The 22,535-nt window shown below is 51.0% G+C and overlaps 1 protein-coding gene across 1 annotated transcript in view; it reads left to right on the top strand.

The window, feature by feature from the left end:
• pcca (propionyl-CoA carboxylase subunit alpha) overlaps nucleotides 1-22,535 on the top strand; it is a 144,054-nt gene that overhangs the window by 106,578 nt on the left and 14,941 nt on the right. The window contains exon 22 of the mRNA XM_064311873.1: nucleotides 21,392-21,408. Within this exon, the coding sequence (XP_064167943.1) occupies nucleotides 21,392-21,408 (17 nt within the window). The remainder of the gene's footprint in view (nucleotides 1-21,391; nucleotides 21,409-22,535) is intronic.

The raw sequence follows: 22,535 nt of genomic DNA, 5'->3' as shown, positions 1-22,535 counted from the left end.
GGGAGGAGCGGGAGGAGCGGAGGAGCGGGGGGAGCGGGGGGAGCGGGAGGAGCGGGAGGAGCGGGGGGAGCGGGGGGAGCAGGAGGAGCGGGAGGAGCGGGAGGAGCAGTAGGAGCGGGAGGAGCAGGAGGAGCGGGAGGAGCGGGGGGAGCGGGAGGAGCAGGAGGAGCGGGGGGAGCGGGAGGAGCCGTTTAATTAGGGTGCATAAGTAAGGGAAGGAGACACGCTGCTCTTTTTTTGTGTGCGTCTTTAGTCTAAGCCTCAGAAGTTGCTTAAGACTGTTTAGGTCATGCGTGTGTGCGTGTGCGTGTGTGTGCTGTTGTGCGTGTGTGTGCGTGTGTGTGTGCGTGTGTGCATGCGTGTGGATGTGTGCGTGCGAGTGCGTGTGTGTGTGTGTGTGTGTATGTGTGTGCGTGCGTGTGTGTGCGCGTGTGTGTATGTGTGTACGTGCGTGCATGCGTGTGTGTGTGTGCGAGTGTGTATGTGTATGTGTATGCGTGTGTGCGTGCGTGTGGTTGTGCGTGTGCGTGTGCGTGTGTGTGTGTGTGTGTGCACTCGTGTGTGTTCCTGTCAGGTTTGTAAGGCTGCAGACTCTCTCAGTGCTGGAATAACAGGCGCTCCTCAGAGGGGAAGTGCAGGCCCAGAACGTGCCTTTGGGAGGCTCCTGGGACGTCCCGCGGAATTCGGACACAAAATTCCCTTGATGTTCCAGATTTTCTTGGCACTTTTTAAAAAGAAACTTCCTGTGGAGGAAGCCTATTTGAAGCATTTTATATTTGGGTAAAAAAATACTTCTTTCAGGAACTTTTTGGGACATTTTAGGACATTTCTGGCATCTCTAAGATTCTGTCATTTTTAAACCATTAATTTTCCCGATAAGATCTTAGTGTTGTAATAATCCTTATGGTATTTTTTTATTTATCAAGGTAATAATAATTATATACATTATTTTTGTACAGTACTTTATCAATTTTGAAAAGTGTAAATGGTGGTAATCGATTTCTCTCAACTTTTGATATTTCTGTATTAGAACAGAACAGTTTAGTTGCCCTGTGCTTTTATACAATTGTTGAAGAATTTAGTTGAACAATACAAGTGGGATCTGAAGATTTTGTTGGTACACGTTGTTCAAAATCGTGAAACAGGGCCCTGGTATGGCAGGCACTCTTCTGAGAGTTTTCAGAAAGGTCGGCAGCACTGTAAGAAAAGTCAGTTAATCTTTGACCACCAGAGCTGAATGCATCACTGTCAACTGTATGGTTCAAGAATAAAATATTTAGTATTCCAAAAAAAATGGACCTGTTCCTGGTACAGAATACATGTACATCTTTTGCTGGTCGCTCGATGCTACCAAACGTTTTCTCTTTGAATTTCGGCCTGCGAAAAGTGAAATGAAAGGCCTTTATTTCTGGAATTACAAACCAGAAATTTACAGATAAAAGTTAAGCCAACTAAGAGAGATCCCTGGCAGATTGTCTGTTTCTGTTTAATTTCCCCCTCATTCGGCATGATTCTGAATCGTTTATGCAAAAATATGACATTGCTTCGAAGGAAAATACCGGAAAGCAGCACTGTCTGGAGCCTTACCTTCGACCCCAATTATGGTCCTGAGAGTTTTGAATTGTAGATCGGCTGAAGTGAAATTTACTTTCCGCAAGCCGTGTATTAATATGCATTCTTGACGATGCAGATTAAACAGGATTCCGCTTTAATGTGCTGTTTATTTTGACCCTCGATGCACCCGCCCAATCAAATTTGCGGGGAAAGCACTTAGCCTATGGTAGGGATTAATGACAACCATCTAAAACAATTTGGAACTCAATCAGTGTGACTGAGCGGGGCGAATTTAATATGATAATTTATCTGCCGGCGTTGCGCTCTCCGCCTAGCGGGAGGGGCATGCTAATGGGCGACCCTCACCTGACGGCTGAGTGGCTGCTGCGCTGATGGATGTGCCGACTCCATTAAGGAACTTTTGGGAGAACTTCGGAGTTTGCAGGGAGCGGTCTCCCCAAAAGGTCGGAGAAGGGTGGGGGGGGGTCTGAGGGTCCGGGGTTTTTCCGAAGCAGCGCCCATTTCCATAATCCGAACGGTTTTTTCCCGTCGGCATGACAGCAAGACGCTCATAGGAGTCTCTAACGGTATCAGATGGAGTTTTTTTTTTTGCGGAGAGGACGGGAGGGTTTTTTTTTTTTGTTTTAACGCAGCGGAAGGCCTCCCCGTGGGGCTGTTATTCCCGCTATAGAACAGCAGTCACGCAGTCGCTACAGCGGTTCCTTAATTGATTCGTTTAATTAGCGGGAGACGGAGGCGGCGCGGCGTCCTGTCACGGCGGTATCCGGGGGGGGGTCCCGCGCGGTCCGCGCCGCCTGCCACTTTACCCCGGCCCGCCGCTCGTCACGCTCCCCTTAAACCCTAATCATATGCAAATGGAAACCGCAGAACCCTTCACAAGCTGACCAATGTGGAACCATTCGCCTTTTTTTCTTCTTCTTTTCGGATAGACACAAAAAGTGGGATGGGTGGGGTGGGTGGGGGTGGGGGGAGTAGGGGTGGGGAAGCGTGCAGAAGTTTTGGAAAAGTGTGTGTTTGCCTTTGCCCCTCCCTGCCTCTCTTCAACCCCCCCCCCAAAAAAAAAAACTTACAAAGCAATTATCGGATGCCTTTGATGGGGGAGTGGCTCGCACTCTATCCTGCTTTGTCACGAGAGCAGGGTGTCAATCAAAGTGGGGGTGGGGGGTGGGGAGGGACTAGAGTTTCCATTTGTTTCTCTTGTGATGCCCCCATCCCTCCCCTCCCCCTAAACACATACACACACACACACACCCAGTACCTGCAGTGTGAAAGCAGTGTAAAGACTACGCTGTGGCCGATTACAACTCTCCCGTGTCTGAACAGAAGAGCCGTCGCCGTGGTTTCATTGGAGCGTGACGCCGACCTCAAAGGGCTGCCACAATGAGAGAGAGAGAGGGAGAGGGGGAGAGAGAGAGAGAGAGGGAGAGAGAGGAGAGAGAGGAGAGAGACAGAAGAGACACGAGAGAGAGAGGGAGAGGACATATAGCAGAGATGAGAGAGAGAGAGAGAGACATACTGAGACAGAGACTGAGAGAGAGAGAGTGAGAGAGACATACTGGGACAGAGACTGAGAGAGAGAGAGTGAGAGGAAGAAGGAGAGCGAGAGAGAGAGAGATATGTCTATTTAATGCTTTTGAGTCGTCGGTGCGAGAGCAGGTGGCTCAGACCAGAACCGGGCGCCTTCCTAATCCCCAAAGCGTCAAAAAACACCCGCGCCTCGCCGTGGGCGGGGAGGACAGGAGCCGCCGCGGTGGCCTCCGTTTGAGGCCCCCACTTGTAGGCCCCATTCAGCCCCTGGATTAAAGCCCATTGCAGGGATTTCTCACTGTGGATTTTCTCCCATTGATACGAAGGGATCCAGGTCATGTGACCTTTTTTTTTGTGCCTTTTCATGACGAGATGAGTGAGGAGAAGTAGCGGAGTGTGTTTCTCGTTCATAAGTTTATCCGATTGACATTCTGACCTGATTTGGGGGGTGGGGGGGGGGGGGGAGGTTTTCTCTCTGTTCTGGAAGATTCTGGGATCCCACTGGACTTGTGCACATTTGAAATAAAATTATTTCCTCAGCCCCACTCTTTGAATGTTATCGTACCATCACTATATATATATATATATATTCCTATGGTAGTTTATTTAATTGCTCTGATTTTACAATTCCTCTGAAAATCCATAGGACATTAGTGCAGTTTTCAGACCATTTTGTGTAAAATACACTATAGTTGTAATTGGGTCGTACGCACAGTGTTATGTGTTTTTTTTTTTTAAATATATAAATAGGGCTTCATCAAAGTACATAACTGTGATCTGTTTGTTTGTAGAAACGGAAGCCTCACGCTTTCCGTTGTGTTGAGTTAATTATCTGTAGGTCTGGATCCCACTGCGAGTTTACCGCCAGACTTATATTCTCCGCGGAGGACAATAATTGGCGCTTTCTCCCCCAGCTGTGTGAAATCGCCAAATTCCAAATCCCAGCTGCGTGCTGTTGTGACCAAACGGAGACGCCTCGGCCGGCGTCCCGGCGCTGTCCGCGCGAGAGTTAATATTTAATGAATAAATTAGTACCCACTGAAGGAGACCGCGACCGTTTTACGGTCAACCGCAGCTCTTTGAAAAGTGCCATCTTTTCAGCGCGCGAATGGGGTTTCACAAAGTAACGTTAATTTCCTGTTTTTTTTGTGGCGTAATTATTTTCCCGATTTAAATCTCAATTCCGAGCAATCTTTTTATCTGATTCTTTTGAAATGACATCGTACTCTGAAGTGAGTTCTGGACAGTGGATTCTCCAGTGCTGTTTAGCCAGCTGATTTAATCAGAGACGTCAAACATTATCATCGATTACTACGCAAATATAAAGCTCGGGAGAGTGGGAAAAAAAAAACATTTTTTATTTGTAAATCTCTCCTAAATCCATATTACGTGATGGCAAATGTACTCGACCCGACATTCCTGCGCTTTTCTTATTGACTTTGGCTCAGCGGTCTTCCTCAGATGAAAGAGCTCTATGCAGAAGTTGTTCCCGTTCATTTTGTTCTGGCTGCCAGGACCTTTTTTTGGGTAGCGCACTAAGCAGGAAGGTCAATACTCTGAAATAACTCGTCAGCATAAAAGGGAGAGTTAAATCTGCTAATGGCTTCCTCTGACATATTGATATGGAAGCCAAGGTATTGTTATGCATAATTCTGTTATTGAATTAAAGTCCTGTGCTAAAAGAATAATAATCACAATTTGGATTTAAACTGTCCCTTTAGAGATTGTTATGCTCTTTAAGGGTTTCTCCTAAGTGGATAAATTGATTGTCATTGTCCTTAACAGCTGGAGATATATTATCAAAATGACCTAATGTGACCTTTTAAGAATTGTCCTATTTGTGTCTGCACATCTAGGAAATGGTTGTTTTTAGGGTTTTTTTTTTTTTTTTGCACCTGCGCAATGTAATGTTCTGCCTTTTGTGACTCCTGAATCAGTGACAGTGATGTGCAACCACACAGGGCCCGTTGCTAATCGTCCCTATTATTGGGAGTATGAAATTGGATAAATTCAGTTTTGCTCTTCAGTAGAACCACACATTTTAAAAAGAGAAAATGTGGACAGAAGAGGGATTAATGTACGTATTCTGAAGGCGGACAGGAGCGGACAGCCTAGAGAACCAGGTGTGGGCTTCAGTAGGCCCGAAGCACAGCGGTACCCGAGCACCGCTAACCGTAGCAGCATCTGAGTGACTACAGTAGCTGTAGCAGGAGGATTACCAGCACCAGCCTCAGCAGCAGTTAGCATGAGCAGTTAGCGCAAGAAGTTAGCGTGAGCCGTTAGCATGAACAGTTAGCGTGAGAATTTAGCAGTAGCAGTTAGCAGTAGTAGCTTCAGCAGCAGTTAGCATTAGCAGTTAGCAGTAGCAGTTCGCTATCCATAGCAATAGCCGTGTCAGTAGCTGTATCAGTTGCCATTAGCAGTAGCAGTTTGCAATTTCAGTAGCAGTTAGCAGTGTACGTAGCCCTTTGCAGTGTCGATAGCCACTTGCAGTAGTAGCAGTAGCGGTTTGCTTTAGCAACAGTATCGCTAGCCGATTCTTTTAATCTTTCACAGCGCAGTGATCCTCAGTTTGCTTTTCATTGGATGAGGACAAAGATGTAGGAAACGGCATTGTCCGCGTTAGCGCTCTTGAGCGGTCTTGGCGGTATTGTGTTGGGGCGCTGGGGGGGGAGCGCTCGGGGGGGTGGGGGGGGGCGCTCGGGGGATTTCCTGCTCCGGCCGGCTGACGTGCGGCTCGGCAGTCCTTCCGGGAGAACGAGCCCGTTCTCCAGCCCGGGGACGAGCCGCACGCTAAGAATATCGCTCCCTCCCGGGGTCAGAGGTCAACCCTCTCTGGCCGCGGACACTCCTGTGTTTATTGGGACAGGGAGCGCGGTGTGCCTGGTCCTTTCGGACGGAGATGGCCCCCCTGCTCTACCTGCAGGACGGGACCCTCTGGTCCTGCAGACGCTCGTAGAAAGTGTACGTCTTTTTAAAAGCCGTTTCCAGAACCAAAAAAAAGGTGATTAATCTCGATGTTACGATTTTACATGTTACTGTAGTGGATGCATGACAAATTTTATGAACAAATTTGCTTGGACATGATATGTTACAGAGAGAGCTTAAACTTAATCAGCTGTACCAAGCCTATGCTTCTATTAGAAATCATGTATTTAGTGGTTCATCCAACAGACTTTCACTGCGGTGTATTTTACTGTAGCAGACTGTTTGTGTTTTAAAATCCTGTCCTCGATTCCAGTTTTAGCTTCAGGATATGCATAAAAGTTTTTTAAAAGCCTCTTAATGGTTCTGAGTCGCTAATTGTACACAAAATAAGGTTTTTTACTTTGGGTCTGTGAGAAAACAACAGGGTTTTTTTTCTTACATTAGCCGCATCAGGATCTTGGAAGTTCTGAACAGATGCTTGATTAGGCCAAATACTACAGAGGAGAATTGGGAGCCGTCCTGATATAATTTATTCCCCCAATGGAGCCTCGCTGTCAGTAATCAGCCAGCGGACGTCCCGCTAAGAGGCATCGCGTGCGGCAGGGGGCGCATCGCCTGCAGAAGAGAGGGCCTAACTGCTTTTTAATATTTACGGACGGCGTGTGTAGAGATATTTATAGACCTTAACTGCATGGTGCTCTTCAGCGACGAGCAGAAGTCCGTATCCAGGGCCACTTGTGCACAACTTCCATCTTACTCATTTTGTGTAGTTTTGAAATTAAATGACAGTGTTAAGGGTTAAGTGCCTTACTTTAGCAAGATGGCGAGAAATAGACAGTAGCATCCATCCCTGTAGAATCCAGATGAATCTGTAACAATAAAAAAACAAAGCAGGAGAGTGAAAGGGCAGTAATGTGAGTGAATTAGCAGTCCGTGTGGAGGCGTACTCACTCACCATCTCCTAATGATATTAGAGAGGACCGAGGACCTCCGTGTGGGTTTAGCGCTGTCCGGGGCGAAGCCCCCCCCTCACCCCCGCCCCCCCACCCCGCCCCGCCGCCGTGGGGGTGCTCTAACTCCGTGAGCGTGTGCCGGATCCCGGGGTGGGGCTCGCGTCCCGGGGAGACCGGGGTCACCCAGCTCAGCTCCCCCATCGCCCACGTGCCCTGCGTGATGCAGATCGGATCACAACTGGCTGCCCCCGCCCCCCCAGCTGAACCCCAGGACACGACGGTGGCGTAACAGGCTCCTAACGGGCCTCATCCGCGTGGGGGTCGTCTCTCTCCGGTTCCTGCGAGGCGGCAGACGCGGCTCACGACCCTCTTATTTTATTTTTTTTTGTCCGCGCCCAACGTGTCCTCTCTGTAGATACCGTACACGCCCTTACACAGGGCTGTCTCCGCACCCCTCACTCGTACCTCTCTATTTTATTCTTTCTTTTCTCTCGTCCTCTTCATGTTTTGTGTTTATAGTTGAGCTGCAGGACAGGAAAACTCACTGCAGTGTAAATCAGTTTTTAGCCTGAGTTGGGCCTGGCTTTGTTAGCACATTGTGTGCCTGTGTACGCAGTGAAATGAAGAGAAGTTAAAGGATTGTTGTCTGGACGTACCAGGATGAAAACAAGCTAAACAGCCATTTTGCATTCTGCTGGGGGGGTGTTTCAGGAAGCAGGGCTACGGGGTTAGCTGGTAACTGCGCTGAGTAAAACCCAGAACAGCTCTTTTTACTTCGGTCCATGTTCAAGATTTGGGAACATGGACTGAAGGGGTTTAAACTATTCAATTCAATAAACTTTTATTTGTATAGCACATATTACAGAGAACTGTCACAAAGACACTTTACAGAGCAGCAAAACAACTTGCTAAATATTTTTTTTAAAAAGCTTGCTGAGTATAAATATTGGCTATTACGCTGACATTGCTTTTCTCGCTGGAGATGTTGTCTTCTGAAGATGATACTTCGGTTCTCCTGAAGTTGTTTGTTCTGGCTTGCAGTAGAAGTGGGAATCGCCTCGTGTTTCATCCGTCAGCCCGTCCAGAATGAAAGGAACGTACTGTACGCACACTCAGTGTGTGCAGTAACTCTCACACACCAGGGGCCTTGTTGTGTTGACCTCCTCCTGAAAGCTGTGGACGGTTGGCGTGTGGTTTTGTGCTGAACTCCGTGTGCAGTTTCAGCCTTCGCTGTCTGGTTGGCGTAGTTTGGATTGGTGGCGTCATAGAATGCGTTCGTTTTGGGGGGGGGGGGGGGCGGTACGGGGTTGTGTCTTCGAGAAACGGGCGGAGCCGGGGGGTCGGTCGTTCCTCACGAAATTGCGCAGGGTCACCTGCGGTGCGCACACCTGAGCGTCAGTCTGACGCGTACCCCGCCACCTCCCGAATTCCCCCCCCCAGCCCCCCCCCCTCCTCGGCCAAACACGCTCCCGGGTGTCAGTTTCAACACGAAATGAGAGAAAAAACACAAAGAGAGAAAGAGACACGTAGAGAGAGGAAACAATCGGTTCACAACAGGACACGCAGGCACCGAGAGCGGCCCTGCCTTCAAAGATTGGGGTGGGGGTGGGGGGGCGAGGGGGGGGGCGGTGGGGGGGGGAGGAGTGGTGGGGGGGGGGAGCGAGGTTCGGGGGCCGGTGCGGTTCAAAGCTCCGGCGTGGCTGCCTCTCAGGCTGTCTTCCTGCCATTCTTGTTGGGCCGGTTTGGGGGTTACTATAAGTAGCCCCACATCCTGTCCCCTGTGGTCTCAGGTGGGCCGGCTTTGTTTGTGTAGCTGAGCCCGCCGCCGCTGCTGCTGCTTTAATGGGTTTGGGCTCTTCCAGGAGGCGCGCTGGCAGGCCTGAGTGACTGGGCTCACAGCAGCAGGGCCACACGTGCTGAAACAGGCGGGGGGGGGGGGCAGAGGGGGGGGGCGGGAGTGTTAGGGGGGTTATGGGGTTCGAACTTCAGCAGTCTCAAAAAAAAAACTGTGTTCGTAATACTAAAATAATTTTTATTTGTTGTTTCAAATGTCCAGGATAAATGAAGTCTCTCTGGTCTCTTTCTTCCCGAGCTCTTCACAGGTTACTGTTTGTGGATGTTATGTAGGAATTACACGGATGGTGTGTTGGGGGGGAGAGGGGGGCGGGAGGGGAGGGGGGGGGGCGTTGAGTGGGAGTTTAGAGAATATGAGAAGAGGACAATGTAGCCGTTTGACCCACTTGGTTTTGGGTGTCCTAATTGCACCCTACAGGGCCGCTGCAGTCTGTAGGCACAGGTACCTGTGCACTGCGAGAGCTTGGGGGTCCTGATTCAGAGTTAGGGGCGTTAGTGTTCTACAGACTCAGGGAGGAAGGGAACCTAAGAGCTTGGAGCGGGTTCAGAGATTAAACACTTTCCCCACGCGGGTAATTAAGTCCTCTCTGTCTCACGAGCCTTTATTATCTTGCCGTTTAGACTGATGGATGTGAGAGGAGAATTCTTTCCCCCGACAGCCTCCGAGTAGCGAAATAGCGGTAGTTTATTTGCCAAAATCTTTGATTAGGAAGGGGGGGGGCAGGTGCTTTAAACGGTAAAAATAAGATCTTATCGCTGTTGTCGTTTCGTGTTACTTTAAATCCGTAATGTTTCCCTGCAGTTATTGTATTATTATTGTCATTTTTTAAAATATTTATTTATTCCCTAACCCTAACCCCCCGCCCCCCAATTTTCGGCTTTAGCTGGTGCTCGTTGCCGGGGCCTGGCGGGGCCTGAGTGGCACCCGGCCCGTCTCCGCGCCGCTTTGTCTCCTGGGTAATCTGTAGCGCTGTCGCGCCATCCTGCCGCTAAGGCTCTGAATGCGACACATGTTCCATTGTCAGGTCCCTGCCTAATTGTGCGGGGGGGACGGGGAAAGCAGCACTTAGTTCAGTAAATCACCTTTGTGGTGTAATTACCTGCCGTTTGTGGTCACCTGTCAGACAGGAACCTACCAGAATGCACCTCTACACCTGCGCCATTGTCCCAAAAAAAGAAAACACCCCTGCCTGGCCACAAGGCCGTCCCGCCTCCCCGACCCGCGCCCGCCCCCTGCCCCCCCGTCCTGCCCCGTCCCGCCCCGTCCCCTCTCCTCCTTAATTACTTTAAACTTGGGCTGCCTTTCCTGTCCTCCGAACCCCAGGGTGATGCCCCCCCATTAATAACAGCTGCCTGATGATTGCGGAGACAGGGGGTGGGGGTGGTGGGGGGCATGGAAAGTTCTGGAACATCCTGTGCGGGCCGCTGTTTACGCGCTAACCGTGGCGCGTCACCGTGGTAACCGCGCGCGAATCCGAGGCCGGGGAAACGGAGAACCTGCAAACCGCCGGTTTTTTTTTTTTTCCCGCCGCGGATCGTTCGGCTGGGCGGTAATCCGGCGGGTTTCTGCGTGCGCCGCGGTGGGCGCCAGTCTCCCGCGCGGGCAATTTCGGCGCCGGTGGGGAAGCCCCCCCCCACCCCCCCCCCCCCGGCTGCATTTGGCATCGGCCTCCACCCCGGGACCGTTTGGAACCAGAAGCGGAACAGAAGTCCCCAAAAAAAAAAAAGGATGATCGTTTTTCAGCTTTTCCGCGGCGGTGGGATATTCGCCCCGGCGATGTATAACATCAGGGCGGTGGAATAATCACACCTGCGAAAAATTCCCACCTTGAATCGTGGAGATAATAAAGCCTTCTAAGAATAGCGTGCGTTTCTTATAGCCTCACAGTTGTACCTAGGTTGTAAATGACATGGGCGAAGGTAGCGCCTCGATCAGCTCCGAGCTCCCAAAATGAAGAGAGAAGTGACGTGTGCAGTGGTGTCCCAGGAAGGGTGGCGTTCGTTTTGAAAAGGCACACAGCTAGCTGTTCGGGCGGCTTATTTGTGGCACGGTGTGTCCTCATTCAGAGACCCGGCTTGTTTGCCACCCACGTCCCCCCCGTCCCCCCTCCCCTCCTCCCTCCGCCCCCGCCCCCGCCCCCGCCCCGGTCTAATGAGACTGTTGTTGTCCTGTTTCTCGTGTGCTGAAAGAAGCCAGAGACAGGGCAGGTAACCTGCTTCCCCAGGGCCCTGTTTGAGCCCCGATTGGTGTTTTAGTTTTCGGGGACTTTGTTTGGCGTGTTCAGGGGGGCGGGGGGGCGGCGGTTCGAGGGGGGGGTCGTGTTGTGACATGCCTTTTGTCGCCAAACGGCGTGTCTGGGGTGTGAGCAGGGAGCGCCCAGCTGCCAAGTGGACGAGTGGGCGCGGGGGGGGGGGGGGGGCGGGGGGGGGCATGTCTAGGTGTTAAGCTGTTCGCTGGTTTGTCACCCACGCTGATGTGTCCTGTGGTGCCACTCCTGGCCTCGTCAGCAAAACCCCCCCACCCCCCCCCGTGCCCCCGCTGGTGTACCCACGCTTCCTTGATGTTCCTTTTTTGGGCATCATGTTCGCCTCTCCTTTTGTGGAAGAAAATACAGGCCCCCCTCTCCTCGATTGGGGGGGAGGGGGGGTTCACCTTATGGAACCAGACCAAACGGTTGGCATACCAGCAAGAAGCTTCTTGAAGGCACGGTAACTGTTACACTTAACTGTTACACCCCTGTACTTAACGTAGGTTTCCCTGGCACCTTGGCAACTGTCTGGAGCAGAAGGGGGTCCAATCTAAGCTGATAAAAGGGTCGGTGCAGGTGCTGGTTTTTTGTTTTAGCTCAGCTCTAAGACACCTGGCTTCTGCTTATCAAGGTCTTGTTTGAAGACCACGATTAGTTAATGAGCTGAATCGGGTGTCGTAGTGCTGGTCTAAAGCCAAAACCTGCATCCACACCAGACATTTTTGGATAAGACTGGACACCGCTGGTCTTGTGTGCTCAGTGGCTGTGCTCCTTGCTGGTCAGTGCGGGTTGGTACCATAGAGTTTTAGCTTCATTATGGAATTTCAATCCATGAGCGTGGTAGTATAACGTGGAGCGGCTATTTGCTGTATCAATAAAAATACAATAATATAATTAGTAATAATTATTAGTATTTGGTCATTAAGAGTTATGTTGGCTTGTTGGCAAAGATTCCCACTATTCATTTGGGAAGTTTCTTCTCAAATGCCCAACAGACTTCAGAATCGCTGGAATGGTTTCTAGTTGGTTCTGCTTCAGTGATTTGGTAATGAGTAGCTGGGTTGAATCAAGGTTGTCGTGCTCAACTGGAGAACACACCTGGAGATCTTTTCTCCAGGACCAGGATGTGTGGAGCCTTTTGGGTCTAAAAATAGGGTTTTTGTTTTACTGAATTGATTGTGTTGGCTCAAGGTTGCCATGGTTTCAGATGCCCTGATGGTCATATTGAGGTCATGACCACACACGACCTGGGCTCAGCAGGAGAGTGGTGGGTTTCCTGACCAGAATAACTGGGAAATTGGTACTTCCCTGACCTTCCAGTGCCCTCCAAATGTGTGACTTATGAGTCCCGTGGTGATTCCCCTGATTGGTTTTATGGTGGGACTTCCACCTTCCCTTTTCCCTTCTCCTAATTGTCAGAGAGGGGTGTCCCACACTTAAATATAGAGTCTGGGAGCCAGGGGTGATGTCATCTTCATGAGCGCGCGCGTGTGTGTTCCAAGATTGCCGAACCGAGGTGAAAGGTCGCGGTGTCCACCTGATGGGGCAGCCCAGGGTGAAGAAGTTAAACAAACAAAAACAGTTGACCGCATTGCATACCACGGGCACGTTGGAATTGGGCCATATTCTGAGACTTCAGAAGGAACGTATGAACGAAGGTTAAAGTAGACTGAAGGAAAGTGTGCCTACATCTAAAACTGAACCTGTTTTATTTCCCTTTGCTTTAATGTCCTGCGTGTCATTAAATGGGGGAGGACCACTTAAGGTTCAGTCTCATTTGAAAACCCCTTTATTTGCCCGTTCATGATGGGGGGACTATGTATGAAAAGAGCTGTAATTCCTACACGGATCACCTGATCAGGGTGTGAATGCCCTCAAATTAAAAATGGCAGTCTGCACTTTAACCTCACATTCATCGTGTTCATTGATTTAGTTCAAATCCAGTGGGCACAATTACAGAGCAAAAACAACAGAACTTGTGTCACTGCTCCAGAAACTTTTTTCCTCTCCTTGATTTGGCTCTTTACAATAATCAAACAAATGACATGCAATTAAAGTGCAGATTCACAGCTTTTATTAAAATATATTTTTAATGCTGTAGAAATTACAGCACTTCCTATACCCCTCCCCACCCCATTGCAGGGCACCATAATGTTTGGGACTTCACAGGTGTTTCTGATTAGTCAGGTGTGTTCAGTTGCTCCCTGTTCAGGTGCAGGTATAAGAGAGCTTTCAGTACTGAGTCTTGATTATAGGCGTTTGATTCCCTCTGGAGTTACTGGCATTTGTCAACACGAGGACCAGTTTGCCAATGAAAGTCAAGGAAGTCATTATGAGGCTGAGAAATAATTGTATTTTTTTAAGAACAGCCAGAGACATAGGCCAACCTCAGGCTTACCAAAATCAACTATTTGGAACATCATTAAGAAGAGAGCACAGGTGAGCTGGGTAATCGCACAGACCTCTATAGTGCATGATCAAAGAATTCTCACTATAATGAATAAAAACTCCCGACCCCTGTCCGAGAGATCGGACACTCTTCAGGAGGCAAGCGTAGACGTGTCTGCGACTACTGTCCGCAGAAGACTTCACAAACAGAACTACAGAGGTTACTCTGCAAGATGCAAGCCACTAGTTAGCTGTAAAAACAGGATGGCCAGGTTAAAGTTTGCTAAGGAGTACCAAAAAGAGTCTAAAAGAGTTCAGAACACATATGCACGCACTCACACACAGACACACACACACTCCACACTCACATTCACACAGACACGCACACACACACTCTCATTTGACTTCCTCCCCGGTCATTGCTGCTGTAAATGAGCTTTCTAGAACTTTCCAGTAAGTATTTAATTTTCTGAACTTTTAATGCGAAAAGTAGACTTTGTATTTTGCACTGGATTGGAGTGTCTTTCCAGCGTACTGCCTGCTGGTACCAGGATACGGTAGATCTAAATTTAATTGTAATCCTTTTTTTTGGTGGTGGAGTAGGGGGTATGAGGTGTGCTGGCAGCGGTCATATGAAGTCACAACCTAACCAGGCCTGAGTGATTATCAAAGGCTCCCAGCTTCATAAGGCGCCTCAGCTGCCGCAGGAAGTCTTTGAGCGAGCATGAAATCTGCACATGGACCGTGACTGGAGGAATAATGACTCCTGTCTGGACCACTCTCTCCCTCTCTCTCTCACTCTCCCGCCCTCTCTCCCGCTCTCTCCATCACTTCCTCTCTCCTGCTCTCTCCATCGCTCCCTCTCTCCTGCTTTCTCTCTCCCTCTCTGCTGCTCTCTCTCCCTCTCTGCTCCCTCTCTCTTTCTCGCTCTCTCCCTCTTCTCTCTCTCTCTCTCTCTCTCCCTCTCTCTCTCTCTCTCTCTCCCTCTCTCTCTCTCCTTCTCTCTCTCTCTCTCCCTCTCTCTCTCTCTCTCTCTCTCTCCCCCTCTCTCGCCTCAGACAGATGGCCAGCAGCTTCTCGCTCTCCGGGGCCGGTGGGGCAGAGAATGACAGTGCATCATGTGTGATATGAGGAAGGGACAAAAGAGTGTGTCATTTCTCTCTCTCCCTCTCTCCCTCTCCCCCTCTCCCCCTGTCCCTCTCTCCCTCTCTCTCTCTGATTGAATCTGGCCAGCAGGGTCTGAGTAATTAGACTCCCGTGGATTAGAGGGAAAATGGCGGAGGGGGGAAAACTGGCAGTGCCGAGCGCCCGGTCGTCCTGCCTTTGTGTCACGAGTGGGTTTTTACCCAAAACGCTAGACCCCGCCACTCCTCTCTTCTTCTCATTGTGTTTTTGTTTTCTTGGTGTGCCTCCTCCCACCACCCCTCCTAAAATATATATATATATTTAATTTTTGCAATCATGGCTCCTTGCTTCACTTCTTTGACTCTGTGTGGAGAACAGCGGAGGAACACAAAGCGGCTGATGGGGGCTCTCCAGGGATTAATCACCAAAAACAAAATGGGGAGAAAATTGCGGATGAGAAACTCAGGAGTTTTGCGGGCCCTGTTAAGTTAGTCAAAGTTCTGCAGCATCCTGCCGGCACTTTGCTCTTCTTTCGGCATCGGCGAGGGGACTGCGGCGCGGCGCCGCGTTCGTGGTCTCCAGGTAGCATGCTACACCCGCTTACGAGTCTCTGTGTCACACAGCCATGAATCACACGCTTAGCATGTTGTTTGTGAGAGAAGCACGCAGCGCACTGTCCACACGTACACACACGCACTGCTACGCACACGCTATACACACGTTACACACACTCCACACACACGTGCTACGCACATGCTACACACACGCTACACACACGCTACGCACAGGTTACAGCCACGCTACACACACTACACCTCTCCTCTCCTCTCTACGAATACAACTGTAGTCACTGGTGTAGACTGTTATGTACGGGGGGGGGGGGACACTTTGAATTTGTAAAGAAAAAATGCAATCCTGCATTTAGCACAATTTTCCCTACCGTGTGCACATACTGTATGTACAACATGGATTGAAGTTGTGCTCGTGCTTCATGGCTTTTGTGACACCTTTCTTTTTCTTTTTTTCTTTCTTTGCTAGTACGTTACATTAACTGGCCTGTGCTGTGATACTGACCCAGTGACCGAGCCTTGGAATGCAGTAGACTTGGGGAAGCCAGTATGAAGTTCTTAGAGAAACATTTATGGCAATGTTCCTGGCCATTAGCCTTGCAAATGTGCTTAAATGATATGTAAATATGTCTATCAGGAGCATATGCCTATGATCTCAAATTGCATATTTTGAATAAATGAATGCTGACAAGAGAATTTGTTTTGCAAAGAAGCCAGAATTGTTTTTTTTTTATTTTATTTTTTTTAAGTCGTTGATGGTAGCTGGTGAGATGTTTTCTACCCGCTGATCCGTACAGGACGCTGTGCTTCCTGCTGAAAGGCTGCAGCGTGGAGGCCTGGCTGGTCTGTGATGTAGCGTGTAGTTGTGTGCCAATGCAGGGGGCTCGCCACTGCCGTCCTGGGCCTCTGGGCTGGGTGTTGGGAGCTGCCAGTGTTAGGGGCTTGCTGGCGTGTATCCGTGGGCGTGTTGGCAGATTTCACTCACTCATTCACACACACACACACACACAAAATCTGAACCATTGGTCCCCCCCCCCCCCCCCCATAAGAATAAACCAAAAGCACTGTGCCAAGCGCAAACGCTACATCTGGTTGCTGCATCTCTTCCCTCAAAGAAAATATCAAATTATTTCAGACATAAAATTAATTAATTTTTTTTTTGTTCATATTTTTATTTTTTATTTTTGTCGTGTTTTTTTTCTCCCCCCCACCTTGGTGGCACAGCACCCATCGCGGGTCTTCGGCGCTCGTGGGCACGGAGAGGCGGCGTTCTCCATATGGTTCACCCCGATAATCCGCCGTCCGCCATCTTGCGCTGGCGTCTCCGCGCTCGCTCTCGCCCGCGGCTACGCTTCTATCCCCGCATCAATTAGCACCCTGATTAATACAACAAGCGCGCAGTTTAGAGGCAACGGCTCACAATTAACATCTCATTCCCCCTTAAAGGGGTATGCTAAATACCCCGGCCACTGCCTCATCCTGCCATAAAGGGGTATGCTAAATACCCCGGCCACTGCCTCATCCTGCCATAAAGGGGTATGCTAAATACCCCGGCCACTGCCTCCTCATTCTGCCATAAAGGGGTATGCTAAATACCCCGGCCACTGCCTCCTCATTCTGCCATAAAGGGGTATGCTAAATACCCCGGCCACTGCCTCCTCATTCCCCCATAAAGGGGTATGCTAAATACCCCGGCCACTGCCTCATCCTGCCATAAAGGGGTATGCTAAATACCCCGGCCACTGCCTCATCCTGCCATAAAGGGGTATGCTAAATACCCCGGGTACTGCCTCCTCATCCTGCCATAAAGGGGTATGCTAAATACCCCGGCCACTGCCTCCTCATTCCCCCATAAAGGGGTATGCTAAATACCCCGGCCACTGCCTCATCCTGCCATAAAGGGGTATGCTAAATACCCCGGCCACTGCCTCATCCTGCCATAAAGGGGTATGCTAAATACCCCAGCCACTGCCTCATCCTGCCATAAAGGGGTATGCTAAATACCCCGGCCTCTGCCTCCTCTGCCTGCCATAAAGGGGTATGCTAAATACCCCAGCCATTGCCTCCTCTGCCTGCCATAAAGGGGTATGCTAAATACCCCGGCCACTGCCTCCTCTGCCTGCCATAAAGGGGTATGCTAAATACCCCGGCCACTGCCTCCTCTGCCTGCCATAAAGGGGTATGCTAAATCCCCCCGCCACTACCTCCTCATTCCCCCATAAAGGGGTATGCTAAATACCCCGGCCACTGCCTCCTCTGCCTGCCATAAAGGGGTATGCTAAATCCCCCCGCCACTGCCTCCTCATCCTGCCATAAAGGGGTATGCTAAATACCCCGGCCACTGCCTCATCCTGCCATAAAGGGGTATGCTAAATACCCCGGGTACTGCCTCCTCATCCTGCCATAAAGGGGTATGCTAAATACCCCGGCCACTGCCTCCTCATTCCCCCATAAAGGGGTATGCTAAATACCCCGGCCACTGCCTCCTCTGCCTGCCATAAAGGGGTATGCTAAATCCCCCCGCCACTGCCTCCTCATCCTGCCATAAAGGGGTATGCTAAATACCCCGGCCTCTGCCTCCTCTGCCTGCCATAAAGGGGTATGCTAAATACCCCAGCCATTGCCTCCTCTGCCTGCCATAAAGGGGTATGCTAAATACCCCGGCCACTGCCTCCTCTGCCTGCCATAAAGGGGTATGCTAAATACCCCGGCCACTGCCTCCTCTGCCTGCCATAAAGGGGTATGCTAAATCCCCCCGCCACTGCCTCCTCATCCTGCCATAAAGGGGTATGCTAAATACCCCGGCCACTGCCTCCTCTGCCTGCCATAAAGGGGTATGCTAAATCCCCCCGCCACTGCCTCCTCATCCTGCCATAAAGGGGTATGCTAAATACCCCGGCCACTGCCTCATCCTGCCATAAAGGGGTATGCTAAATACCCCGGGTACTGCCTCCTCATCCTGCCATAAAGGGGTATGCTAAATACCCCGGCCACTGCCTCCTCATTCCCCCATAAAGGGGTATGCTAAATACCCCGGCCACTGCCTCCTCATTCTGCCATAAAGGGGTATGCTAAATACCCCGGCCACTGCCTCCTCATTCCCCCATAAAGGGTATGCTAAATACCCGGCCACTGCCTCCTCTGCCTGCCATAAAGGGTATGCTAAATCCCCCCGCCACTGCCTCCTCATCCTGCCATAAAGGGTATGCTAAATACCCCGGCCTCTGCCTCCTCTGCCTGCCATAAAGGGGTATGCTAAATACCCCAGCCATTGCCTCCTCTGCCTGCCATAAAGGGGTATGCTAAATACCCCGGCCACTGCCTCCTCTCTGCCATAAAGGGGTATGCTAAATACCCCGGCCACTGCCTCCTCTGCCTGCCATAAAGGGGTATGCTAAATACCCCGGCCACTGCCTCATCCTGCCATAAAGGGGTATGCTAAATACCCCGGCCACTGCCTCCTCATTCTGCCTGCCAGTCACATCCTCGTTTGTCCTAACTCACGCGCCGTCCCGTGTGAAGTGGGGGCTCGCTCTGTCCCCTTTAATTTAATTACGGCGGGCGGGCGGGCAAAGCTCGCCCCAATCTCTCAGGAAAGGATGTGGCTCGGCCCGTTTGGGGTGAGCGTGACCCCAGACCAAAGACTGAGCGCCGTTCCCCTAATGTCCAGACCTGTTGCTGCTCCTCTTCTTTTTTTTATCCTCTCCTCTGTTCGCCTCCTCTCTCTCGTTTAGTAATCAGGGCGTTTGCAGGAGCGGGCGCGTACTTAAATAGAGCTGTAGCCACACTGCTGACACGCTTTGCTGAGAGCGGCAGTCCTTGGAGTGCTGTTGGACTCAATGATGCGTCCTGATTGACAGCTACCTTGAGACTGCGCTGATGGAGTTGTCAGCGCGTTATGCTAACGGGCTGCTCCGCTGGCTGCAGATGTACCAGTCGGTGCGTTATGCTAACGGGCTGCTCCGCTGGCTGCAGATGTACCAGTCGGTGCGTTATGCTAACGGCGCTCCGTGGCTGCGATACCTCGGTTGCTAAGGCTGCTCTGGGAGATGTACCAGTCGGTGCGTTATGCTAACGGGCTGCTCCGCTGGCTGCAGATACCAGTCGGTGCGTTATGCTAACGGGCTGCTCCGCTGGCTGCAGATGTACCGGTCGGTGCGTTATGCTAACGGGCTGCTCCATTGGCTGCAGATACCAGTCGGTGCGTTATGCTAACGGGCTGCTCCGCTGGCTGCAGATGTACCAGTCGGTGCGTTATGCTAACGGGCTGCTCCGCTGGCTGCAGATGTACCAGTCGGTGCGTTATGCTAACGGGCTGCTCCGCTGGCTGCAGATGTACCAGTCGGTGCGTTATGCTAACGGGCTGCTCCGCTGGCTGCAGATGTAGCAGTCGGTGTGTTATGCTAACGGGCTGCTCTGCTGGCTGCAGATGTAGCAGTCGGTGCGTTATGCTAACGGGCTGCTCCGCTGGCTGCAGATGTAGCAGTCGGTGTGTTATGCTAACGGGCTGCTCTGCTGGCTGCAGATGTAGCAGTCGGTGTGTTATGCTAACGGGCTGCTCCGCTGGCTGCAGATGTACCAGTGAACGCATGCGTGCGACGCTGCTCTCGCATTTGTGCGGATACGAGTGCGATGTTTATTTATCTGGTAACGGTGGTTTGTGCCAGAAACACGGATCCCTGGGAATGCTGGGCGCGGTGGGGCGGGCGGGTCAGGGGTGTGGGGGGGTGCCGGGGTTAAGGCCCCTGACAGGAGCACTGGGTGAATTTTTCAGCTGCCTTCAGTGTTTGTTTGACATGGTTCCTCTTTCTGTGGGAAATGCACTGTGCTGGTAGGGATTTTGTTTTTAAAAAAGTTTTTTTTAGTTTGTGTGGTAACTGAAGAGAAAGTCCTCTCAATTGTCTGGAATTAGGTGCGGCCGTGCCCACTATGAATTTTCCTCTGCAAAATGTTTTTAAATATTTTTTTCTTTTCACATTTAGAGAACAGGACTCCAGACCCCACCCCTGGGTTCAGTATTTCTTTATACACAAGTGATCCCTGCAAGCCGTCTGTCCTCTGCGGGTTCACCCTGTTATCTGAAGACCGTTTGCTCTTCTCCCTCCTCTTCATCCCGTTGCTCTGGACCGTCTTAATTGCTCCCAGTCCTGGATTTCGGAATGGCCGCCAGCACTGGGGCTTGAGAAGCTCTCACTCCTGTGTTTGTCGAAGAGGTAGTTCAGTGTCCCGGGCTGAATGGTAATCTAATGGAAGCCTTTGAGGGGAGCACTGATGTTAAAATCTCTCATCCTCTCCGCACTACGCCTGTCTGTCTGCTCTGAGCGTCACGGAAACGATTCTGGGGCCAAGCTCAGTGAGCGCGGCAGTTAACCCTGTGAGGTGTGAGGTCACAAACATGTGATTAGATTGTTCCCAACTGAACATGCCGATACTGATGTCACAATCACCGCTGGTGACTGAAAGCAGTGGAGTTCTAGAACACTGACACTGAATTTATAAGAAGCATTCCTTAAGAAAAATCTACTCTTCAGAGGGTGAATCTTGTTCTTCTTTTCTGTTATTTTACTTAATATGAACAGCTAGCGATCATGCATGTAAATAACAGGAGAAACAAGACTTTTCATTGTGTTATACTTTATGCCTCCTAGCTGGAGGAGTACTGAGTAGCATCAGAGCTGTAAGCCCTGGGGACGAGCTGGAAGCAGCTGGTTGCCCGCGCTCCACGATTGGTCACCGAATTCCATGCCCCCTCCCCCCCGTACCCATGGCCCCCGCCCCTGTCCTGTTTCATCCCCGGGACAGAAGCGGGTTGTGCAGTCAGCGCTCGGATAGCGGGCGGAAAAATAAAGTGGATGCGCGGCGGCGAAGCCTTCTGCCGTTTCCCGTACGCACATCTGCGCGCCTCGCTCTGGATCCCGCCCAGCTGCGATGGTACGGCGGGGTACGGCGAATCCCCCAGGGAGGGAGGGGCCTGTTTACCGGGGAGCCCGCCAACCAGACGGCGGATCCCGGCGGCGGGTGTGTCAGATGAGACGCGGGCGGGGTTGCGGGGGGGTTGCAGGGGGGTCAAGCTGGCTTTGAACCCGCAGAAACCGCTCGTCCTCGTGGTGCGGGCGTGTCGCCAGCGGGCCTCGAGGTGCGTGGGATCCTTGGCGGGACCCTTGGCGGGACCCCTCGCCGAGCCCGCGGGTCCAGATGGATCAGACGCAGCGGACGGCCGCAGCCGTTCAGACAGCGTGTGTAGCGCCCGCGTTCCGCACGCACCAATTAGAACACAGAGAAAACTACAGCGTTTAAGGAGCAACCTACCCGAGTGTTTAATGACAAAACGCGAATAGACCGGTTAATTAGAGCATTGTGTTGTTCTCCATTGGATTTAATGTGACCACGTTTGTTCAAATTCTTGTCGTAGCTGTAGCTTTATGTATAAAAAGCTATAAACCCATGTTATCTTTTTTAAAGCAGTTTACTGTGTCTCTAAAGTTAGAGAAGTATTCACATTCTTTCTGTCAAAGGAAATTAGCATCTCATTTCCTGTTTCTTCAGATATTGGAGATCTTTTGGGTCTTGAGCTCGTCCCTCAGCTTCTGCTTCTCATCTGGATTCATGAAAATAGTACGGAAATGAGCTCTGTGTCCTGGCTACTGAGAAAAAGCAAAGACAGTTAAATATATTTCTGTTTATATTATATATATATTATATTAAATACATTGTTGGTGTCCAGCAGAAATTAGGACAGGAACTTTACAGGCCTTCTTGAAGCCTTGGTCTCTGCTCAGACAGAGGGGGTCTGGCAGAGTATGAGTACTGTTTTTGGGTTCTGCCAACCCTGGATCGGCACCCATGTGACCTTCCCCCTCCCCCCAACCCCCCCCCCCCGGTCCAGCCCCAGCTTGTGTACCCTGCAGTCTCTCTGTAATGCTCCCATCCTCTAATGAGAAGCACATTCCTGTTCATACAGTACAGCGTTCCTCCCGGCCTGCGTCAGGTAGCAGTTTTTCTGGCGGGAGGGGGCCCAGTTCCGCGGTCGGCGTGTAGCGGTTATTCTAGCGGGGGGGGTGGGGCCAGTTCCGCGGTCGGCGCGTAGTGCTTTTTCCGGCAGGAGGGGGGGTCCCAGTTCTGCGGGCGCCCAGCCGTGCTTAGCGGAGTAATGCAGCATTCTAATTTGGTTGTGTCCCGTAGCGCCATATTTCAGGAGGACTGTGATCATAAGTGACTATTCTAATTGTTGGGGTCCCGACTGTGCAGCAGGGCCCAGAGCTCTGTTTTTCAGTCCTCCAGCCCCCCCCCCCTCCCCCAACCCCCGCCCCGCTTCAGTGTTTTTGGCACAAGCCCTCAGTCGTCAGAGTTCCACACACACACACACA

This window comes from Anguilla rostrata, chromosome 15 (genome assembly GCF_018555375.3).
Source record: "Anguilla rostrata isolate EN2019 chromosome 15, ASM1855537v3, whole genome shotgun sequence".
Taxonomy (NCBI): Eukaryota; Metazoa; Chordata; class Actinopteri; order Anguilliformes; family Anguillidae; genus Anguilla; species Anguilla rostrata.
Note: the sequence above shows the minus strand (reverse complement) of the source record. Positions and strands in the feature narration are given on the sequence as shown.